At 46.5% G+C, this 9,785-nt stretch overlaps 1 protein-coding gene across 30 annotated transcripts in view; it reads right to left on the bottom strand.

The window, feature by feature from the left end:
* Positions 1-4,335: 4,335 nt before the first annotated feature.
* Positions 4,336-9,785, bottom strand: part of PCBP3 (poly(rC) binding protein 3) — a 293,840-nt gene continuing 288,390 nt past the window's right edge. For 27 of the 30 annotated variants that reach the window (XM_019523272.1, XM_019523265.1, XM_019523258.1 and 24 more), the window contains one exon: positions 4,336-5,003. In XM_019523272.1, the coding sequence (XP_019378817.1) occupies positions 4,958-5,003 (46 nt within the window). In that variant the 3' untranslated portion in view covers positions 4,336-4,957. The remainder of the gene's footprint in view (positions 5,004-9,785) is intronic. The other 3 variants (XM_019523269.1, XM_019523241.1, XM_019523237.1) reach the window with 3 other exon arrangements.

Below are 9,785 nucleotides of genomic sequence, written 5' to 3'. Positions count from 1 at the left end.
ATTATTAAGGTTTCAAAGTCAAACACCAAGAAGTCAGGGAATCCAACAAATGAGGTTTCCAGTACAAATTTAAATTCAACCAAAACTTTTTTGATTTTTCTGTTTTCCATTTTCTGATAAAATTAAAACTTTTTTTTAACAAAAACAGGAACTTTTTGGAAAAAAACAAAAAAAAAAAACCTATAAAAAAAAAAACAAAAAAACAGCCTGGCTAGAACTTTGACCAGCATTAAATAACCCAGCCCCTGCACTGGGAAGCTTCAGTGTTGGAAGCTGTTCCTGTAAGGAAACCATCTTAGCTTCCTTATAGCTAGTTAAAAGGACTGAATCTTGCCTTCCCTTGTTTTTTCTAGTACTGTAGTTTGCTAAGTCCAAGACTGTTTACAGTTTGCTTTTCAGAACAAGCGGTTCAATGTTCTTAAAATATCCATGCCTGCAGTTTAGTACTAATAAGCACATCTGAAACAAAGCACAGAGTGTCTGTCTGCATTTCTGTGCATGTATTTTTGGATTTTAAAAGTTACAGACCCCAGAAGATGATAAAAATAACAAGGAAGTTTTCTAAATAACAAAAAGTGTTTTGTGGAGGCAGGACTAGCCAAAGGTGTCATTAGGCATTGTAGTGACAGAGAGGGGGAAAGTGCCAAGAGTTGGGGAATCAAGGAACAAATCTTACCCTGCACCCTCGGATGCAGCTGCTATATCATAAGCTGCTTCTGCTGTAGCCCAGGTGCCTTGGATTGGCTGCTGCTGCTGCACCACAGCACAGGGCCCCCAGAGGCTACTGTTTTTGGCACCCCCCCCGCCCCTCCTAAATTGGTGCCCAGGGTGGTGTCCCACTTGCCCATACCTAGTTATGCCACTGGCATTCCCTAATTTAGTCTACAGTACCAAGATCTGCAGGCATAGCTATTCTGGTATGAAACTAACAGATCTTTGCCAGCAAATCCTCCTGTGTAGACACGAGGTCTGTTGGCAAAAGACTACTTTGTGCATATATGGCTCACACTGCTGATAACTATACCAGCAAAAGAACTCCTTTGGCTTATGTTTCTTGCAGTTAGAGGGGCCTTGCATGCATTATTAGCATAGATTAGTCTTCAGCTACTGTTGCTAGGAAAACCAATTGACTCCAGATTCTCCGAGCAGACAGTAATGGTGCCCACCCTCGCAAGACCGCGTTTTTGGAACTCCCTTTTACATGGCTCTTGGGCAGGCCAGGAGCTGGAGTTCACAGGACCAGGCAGCAGGATGGGGGTGGGAGTAGGGGTGCCATAGCAGCTAGATTTGCCTTCCCAGCAGCCCCCACTGTCCAGGAGCAGATGTGTGCCCCACCACTATTGCCATAGGACCCTGGTCCCACTGCCTGGGCACCCTGACCCATTTGCCCTGCACCCACTGCCAGGGGTGCTGAACAGAGTGGGTGGGTGGGCAGGGTTTCCACAGACACCTTCCCGGGACCCCCACGGGCAGGGCACACTTGGCCGGGTGGATAGGATAGGGCCATGGGTGGATGGGGAGCAGCATCTGGGAGCAAGACAGGCAGCTGGGCCCAGGGTCAGGACCAGGATCATGGGGTAGTGACAGCACAGGGCCAGACCTAGGGCAGAGCCACAATCCCTGTGATGGGCACCAGTTTCTGCCCTGTGGTTCCCTGCAGAACCAGTGCCCGTTGCAGGGATGTGCAGGAATGTGCAGGCCCCAGACAGACCCATGCTGTCATTGCCCTACGATTCTGGCCCTGCCCACCTGTCCTACTCCTGGACACGCCCCCCCCAATCCTCCTGGCTGAGCAAGCTCTGCTCACATGGGTCCTGGGCCAGCCTCCATGGAGACCCTGCCTGCCCACCCAGCCACCCACTCTGGCTGGTGCCCCCAGCGGTGGATGTGGGGTAGATGGGCCCAGGTAGGATAAATTGGCATCTCCCCTTGCACCTGACCCCTGCATCCATGCTGAGGCTGGCTCAGGCCCCAACCCTGCCCACAACAACGCACCAAAATTCCTCAGTGGTCTGCCAGCCACACGAATTGCCCATCCCTGCCCATACTAAAGGTCAGTAGGGAATGTTTCGGGCAGTCCAGCTTCTTTAGGTTCCTTGCTGCATGGCTTGAGGCTCCCGCTTGGGCAATCTTTGACAAGACTATTTGGGACCACCTGTGTCTTCTCCAAATGACACAGTTCTGCGGATAAATTAGCCCCGGCAGCTGTGTGTCAACCTTGATGTTTACAAATCATTCAGTAGCAATTAGGGCTGGCTTAATTCCTGATTTGGTGAAGTAAAACACAAGGGCAAAGGCACTAACTTTTGACCCTTAGGATTCAAACTAGATTAATGATTTCCTAGATTAGATGATGAAATTTCCTAATCATCAGGGAAGTAAAAGGGTTAGGATTACTTTTGAAGCATGGACAGGAGTGGCAGGGTCAAGAGGGTCCCTATGCACAGCATGGCTTTGGGATGTTGGGAAGTATGGTAGGTTTGGAGGGGAGTTCAGGTGTGACACAACTATTTTACAGTCAGAGTTCAGCATCCTAATCCACTCTAAGATTCTCCTAAAACAAGAAAGGGAAAGGTCCAGAAAGACATTTGAGATAGATGCCGAGATGCTTGCAAATAGTGGTGACATCCCAGTTACGGTGGACTTGAAGACTGGCTCTCCTGACATGTGAAACATCGGATCCACCCAGATGGCCTTTCTTGTGTTGCATGGAATTTAGTGGTCAACAATGTTATTCCCAAGTTTATTCCCATCACACATGTTGCTGTTTAGAGGAGGGCACAGGCCCAGCAGTAGATAGCTTCCCATCCCAGCTCTTCCAAAAGCACTGACTCATGTCCCTAACGCAGTTATTAATGTTGCTCAGGAAAAACAACATGTCTCGGGTGAAATGCACGCTACAGTACGTTTTCTATTTAGACCAAAATAGTTTATAGTTTACTCTGTCTGTTCCAGGCTCTGGAAACTGGTTATTAATGTAATTAATGAGTTCATATATAAGCCTACATGGGGTGTAATCTATTTGAGAGATGCCACTGTCTCAGATTTTGCAGGCTGACTTGGCGACTCTAACTCGCCTGTTGCCTGTCTTCTGGAGCCCCCTGTGCTCCAGCTGCAGAATGACTGGAGGCTGTTCTCCCCGTCAGGCCTGGCTGTGACTCATGTTGCTATAAACGCAGTCTCCCATCATATAATGAATCCAAGCTCTTCCAACTCAAGTGCCATTTGGGAAAGCTCTTGATTTTTGTTATGATACTGTCTCCTCTCCCCCCTCTGCCTTCTGGCAGCTCCGCTCCTGCACTCTATCATTTCCTGATACATATCAGAGACAGGAATCTGAGGCGCTTTTTCCAAGCAGGCTACTTATGGGTTCCAGTTTATTTCAAGGATTATAAGGGCCAAGTTTCAGTGTTAACCCTTATGGGGAATTTATGTTTATATAAAATTAGAGGATGTAATTGTTCTCTGCCTGGAGGATGGACCATATCCTGTAATATTTACTCCTTCTGGGCCATTATGATCAAAGCTTTACATTTGCAGTATCTATGTGAAAAATCTCCCTCACATCCTGGTCTCATCTGTAGTATGCCAAAGTGTGAGGATCAGCACTAATAGCATCCAGCTTCTCAGCCTCTAAGCCTGTCCAGAAACATGGGGCTTTGTCTCCTCTTCAGATCTCATAGGAGCTTTGAGGGCTTTGAATGGAGCCTGCCCAGCCCATACAGACAGACAAGGCGTCTAGTTTAGGACAACTATCCACTGACCTAGGGAAAATTCTACCCTAGAAACCTCCCAGTGGTACCTGACAGACCTTTCATACACTTTCCACCCTCCCTGCTCTTTGCCCTGTGTCCTAGAGTAAAGCTACAGGGGTTGAAGTTGCAGTCTGGGTTCTCTCCCACCAACTCTTTATATGGGATTTTTAAAGCTGCCCTCTCCCTTAGCCACCCTTCTGAAACCCATGCTGAAGGAGTCACAGAATGCAACGTATTGCAAGGCAGCTGTCTACAGGTCAACCGGGATAAGTCTCATGGGAACTACAGCAGATCCAGGAGATGCTGGCCACACAGCTGTATCAGCATACTTTTAACCCGAGTCAACAGTCAAATTCCTCTTTGCATATATGGATAGGAAGTGTCATGGCTGCACAGCTGCTGGAAAGTCATGATAAAGCTAAGGGAAGGGGAAGAGGAGGGAGTTCTTCTCTGTCTACCCAATCTTCTGACTCACCAGGGTCCCCAGAAACACTTCACTTCAGTTCTGAGGACAGGGGACTGTGTTCTGGGTGTCAGTGATTGTCACCCCCTACCTTTTTATACTTGCTGGAAAGATTGCCTTAAATAATGGATTTTTTATTATATTTTCACAAATACCCAGATAAAGCCATTAAAATACCATGTACAGCACAGTTACATAGAGGAGCATAACACTAATAAAGCCTGGCACAAAGGGGCACTGAGACAAGCCAAACATCACTGTGCATTTCCAGGAGCTTCCCTGCTTGCCACAGCTACATATGAGGTGCTAAGCTAGAATCAAAGCTCTCTTTTTAGGCATAAGATTAAAGAATGATAAATAAATGCAAAGATCAGAGAGAGATACAAGAGATGCTCATCTGCAAAGGGGGCTACTACTCAAGCACTAACAAATGCAGGCCAAGAGAGTTGGCTTAAAACTTCCCACGCCCCTCAAAACTACTGCTCACAAGATTGCTAGCCCATGGTGGTCCACTTAGCCATTTCACAAAGAGTCTGCTTACATTTGAATATACCTAGCAAAGCTTTTCTACGTATCTATGTGAGGATTGGTTTTGTATTTCCTGTTCAGCCACGTGAGAGTTTATTGTCAGTGACCATGGAAAAATGATCCAGGAAGAGGCTGATGACACTCCATTTGCATCTTCAGAAGCAGCTCCAATGCAATAAGCCAGTACCATTTGTGTGCTGAGAAGTTCCAATTATGCAGGGAAGGTGTTTCTCACATGGGACTCCGAATCCAGAGAACTGGAAGGAGAGAGAGAAAATTGAACAGATTAGAGATAACCTCAGCCTGCTAGACAACGTTCCTTCTCAATAAGCTTCCATCCACATCCCAAGCTCCATTAGCCTGACCAAAGCCCTCTCAAGTCAATGAAGAGGTTAAACCCTTTGGAAAGTTCCTGCAGGACACAGAAGGGCCATTGACTTGACTTGCAGTCATTAGCTGAAATGTTCAAATATGAGTGCCTAAAATGAGGCATCTCAATCCCACAGCAAGGTTTGTCTATAGGTAATGCTTTTATTGGAATAAGCATCCATTACGCCTTCACTGGCAATCCTTGCTCAAGTCAGCACACTTACTGCAGCATGCCCCAATGCTTTTCGCTACCAGTTATGCTCAGGGAACTGATGCAAACAAGCTGTACTAACCAAATCACCTTTTTTCTTGTATAATTCCATCTAGACAGAGCCTTCATTGGTGTAAAAATGTCAAAAAGGAAAAAAACCAAAATCATGCCCCCAGCAAACAGTAACTCTGCTGGCCAAACATTTACATACAGACCTGGCCTTAGACACTGACGGGAGTAGTTTGATTTTCAAAAATGCACCCACAACTCCCAGTGTCTCACAAATCACCATTAGGCTACTTGGCTGTCCACAAAGCTCATGTATCTGGAGGCCAGATAAAAGCAAATGCGTAATAGGATACTGGTACTCAGAGCCCTCCCTAGGATATGGCAAATCAGGGCAACTGCTCCGGGCCCCATGCTTTGGGGGGGCCCCACAGAGCCAGATGGAGCTGGCGGCTCAGCCCCACACCATGCCGTGGAAGAAGCACAGAGACCCCTCCCCCCCACCACTTTGCAGGGGTACCACGGCCCTGTGCAGTGTTAAGGGGGCCCTGCACAGGCTGATTTGCCCCAGGCCTTACACCCCGCTAGCGTCAGCTCTGCTAGTACTCCAAGAAGCCATGAATGCTTAAGAGCAGATCAAAACAATCCCCCTAGAGAAGTGCTACACCTCCACTGGCATTTATGAAATATTCCCATATAGTGGATGCTACCAGAGTTTGAGAGCTAGAGGGGATGGGCTCCACTGGGTGGGAGAAGGTCATGGTAGGGTAAGGAAAGGGAAGGGAAGAATAAGAAATGGGAAAGAGGAGGCAGAAGGAAAAACTTCTTGGGTTTAATGTGTAAATATGAGAGATGCCTGCCCAATGGCCAGTGCCTTCAGACGTCTCACTAATATTCATGGAAGGGCTAGGTCACTTCCCTGCCCTCTTGCATGTATTTTATTCTCCAGCAGCAACCACGCCTGTTGGGTGCCTATGGAGGACAGGGGTAGGGGAGGACTGATCTCTCCTGTCTATTCTTAAGAGAAATTCTATCACCCTTTCCCATGTACTGTAGTGGAATAAATGTTTGATCCTAGTCCCTTCTAGAGTCCCAGCCTAGGCTCAGTCTCAAGTGAACCAGGAGAGTGCAGGGGGACAACCCTCATAATTCACTGTTATTAGCTGTAGCTCTTCTTTTATTTCCAGATAAGCTAAGACAAAATACCCATCCCTGAATCAGGAGGGTCATCTCTCCATTAGATCCTCTCATCCCCACCATGTTCCATCCCATACAGCCCTAGGAATCTTCTTTGTGGCCTTGACTGTTCTTGTACAAACAAAGCAGTCTTTGTACAAAAACAATTGTGTCCCAGGTTCTCAACCTAACGAATTATAGCACTTTTATAGGTAGTTTCACATTCCTTCCCCTCTGATGTTAGGAACACTGCAGTGAGCACCTTATTAGAAGACACCTCTTGCTGGATTCTTATAAACCCCTCATAATACCTGCCAAACCAATACAAAAATCAACAATACATCAATCACAGACCAGCTCTCAGTTTGCTCTGCACTATGACATCTAGTCACAGGTCTGCATCCTGTAAATCATCTACTGAGAGGAATGTCATTCCTTTATCCAAAAGAATCCCTCAGCCCTTTACAGACAAATCAGTTCACACAGTACTGAAATGTTGTCCTCTCTGACAAAATTAAGAATAGCCCAATGAAACAAGAGCAGGAGTATCAGGTAGGCAGAATGCAATTACCCAATTTGGAGATTAACTCATGAACCACAGAACTAGTCCTAGTTAGGTAGTAAGAACAGACACACTCATAACCAGGCAGGGTGCACCTATGGTCTACTTGCTAAGCAATAGACTTTAAGGTTTAATTTGTGTCAAAATGATGGTGGGGGATAAGACCTTTTTCAAGCCAGGATGCAGCGAGTGCTTTAATTTTTTTTTTTGACATGTGGGTTCTAAATATCAGTTTAATTGCATGGATAAATAGTGCCTATATTTTATTTGTTTCTAGATGATCTTATTTTAGGCTGGATATTCCAAGGAGAAATCTACTTATTGAAAAGAATTGAAAGCAGTAGAAGAACTAGTCTGAGACCACACTGTGACGAGTTCTTTCATCCTTATTCTTAAACATATAGTTGGAATGAAGCATCTCTTTTTCTAAACTGCACTGTACATGAGATAAGCATTTTAAAATCACACCTCCTCAACAAACCATGAATTGTACATAGTGTATCTGTCACTTCCCTCTATTTTTAATGCATGGCCCTGCCGTGGCGTCCTTAGGATTGTTGGAACCCTGTGCAAGAGAGTCATTTGGGGCACCTTAGAGGCTTAATTTTGATGACCTATAAGCAAGTCGGACATTTTCAATTTCAATTTCGCTTTACCCTAACCATGAAACTGCAATGAAGGCATCTTAATACAATATTGATAATACAAATATTCAGTGTGTGACAGGGGCCAGCTCCCAGGCTCAATGGTCACATCGGCCCACCTCCTGTCCATGGGCAAACCACCCACCTACTTTCCTGCCACACCTTGTTGTTAAGTAATTAGAATCTTAATAAGGTGGGAGGCTGTCCTTCGTGCACACAGATGCCTGTGGGCAATATATGCATGCTCCTACCACCCCTATACGTGTCCCATGCCTTGCAGATGACACACTACATGATGACACTCTGGCTCAAGGCCGGGTTAAACTGGGCACACAGCTGGATCTTTGTCATACTGCCTCCCTCTCACTGGGGCCTCTTGCACTCCATCAGCTCTCACCCAGTCTCTTTCACACCATCTTCTTTGGGACCACACTCATACTGCCCTGCTCACTGGGCTTATCTCTCCACCCTTCAGTCAGCCCTGGCACAGTCTTTTGGTACCTCCCTAGGCCCTCACCTGAATGGGACTGAGCGATTACTCAACTATGGGCCTATGTCAGCTCTGGACCCTCACTGGACCACTATGTCCCTCTCTCAGGCCACAGCTCCACCCATTACACTGGGGCCTGGGGTCTTCCACCCAGACAGGTTCAGGTGCTTCTTTCCCTAAGCATGCCTAACCTTCACTCCGCCCTTTCATCAGGGCCTGGGGTCTGACACTCCTTGGGCTCAGGTGCTCCCTCCTGAGTGTGCCTGGCCTACCTCTAGGGTCCAACACCCCATAGGACTCAGGTACTTCTTCTAAGCTTACCTGGCCACTCCAACTCTCTCTGTAACCCACCCAAACATGGGGGCTGAGGTTTAGAGACCCCGGCTCATCTTACACCGGGGAGGTTCTCAGTCCTGACATTTGAGTGGTCCTGTGCCACCACAGGCAGGACCATCAGGCCTCCTTATCCCTGCAGGGTGAAGTTTTAGGTCATGCCCAGGACCCATGAGGCCTCCTCCTTCCGCACAGCCTCACCCTTACCTCTGAGATGTCCTACAAGCAGGAGCTCAACAGGGAGATGTTTCTCCCCTGCTGGCTGATCTCAAACTGCTCCTTCCAGCACTGAGAGCTGGGCATTAAATGGCAGCCTTAATCAGGCACCTGCTCACTCTCTGCTCTAGCCCTTGAAGTGACAGGCACCCAGAGGGTGCTCTGTCACACAGTGTAATTAATTTTTATTTTTATGAAGTGTGGGGTCCCAGGCGGTCACCCTCCCCTAAGGCTGTTACTGGGCCCTCCTATGGTTACATTAGTAAGATTTGCTTATCAGATGTGAACAGCAAGCCAAATCCTACCCTGATCACCTCACAGTCACCAGACACACTGTATATAAATCCATTCAGAATGAGACCCTTTACTTATTATTAATATACAAAAATGCTTTCCCCCAAACAAGCACAGTGTCATAAATTCACATAAGTGTTCTCAGACTCTGTGATATAATGGTAAAATTATGGTGCATAACAGCACTTTCTATTACACTTGATTCTGTACTCTTTGTGCACCCACAACCGGAGATGAGTGAAATTTTTTCAACGAACAGTATATTTGTCTAAAAACTGAGTTTTAGGGAGCTAAATTTACTCACAATATTGATGAATAGCTTTAGCTGAAAACATAATGGGGAAAAATTTCTAAATGTCAAAGAAATTCTGGCATTTCCAAATGAAAAGTTTTGTTTTAGAAAGGCCAAAACATTTTCAAATTTCCAAAGGGAAACCTTCTAACTTTTCATTTTGAAATGGTATTTCCTTTTTAAAAAATAGTCTAAATCAGTAGAAAAGGGTTAAACAAAAAGTTTAAATAGCATCATAGGGAAGCAAGGCTAGAAGGGATCTCACAAAGTCATCTAATTCAACCTCCTGCTCAAGGCCTCTCACTCCTGACCCATAGGCCCCAGCTCCCAGTCCCCCAGTGTGTGAGGAAGGGGCGGAGGGGAGGGGCATTGGGGGGGTGCAGATTGAGGCCCCCATGGTGAAGGAGGGCATGGGGCAGGGGCAGGCCCTGCCCAGCCAGGGTGGG

This window comes from Gavialis gangeticus, unplaced genomic scaffold (assembly GCF_001723915.1).
Source record: "Gavialis gangeticus isolate Ggan-Ray unplaced genomic scaffold, GavGan_comp1, whole genome shotgun sequence".
NCBI lineage: Eukaryota > Metazoa > Chordata > Crocodylia > Gavialidae > Gavialis > Gavialis gangeticus.
This window is presented reverse-complemented; position numbering and strand designations above follow the sequence as displayed.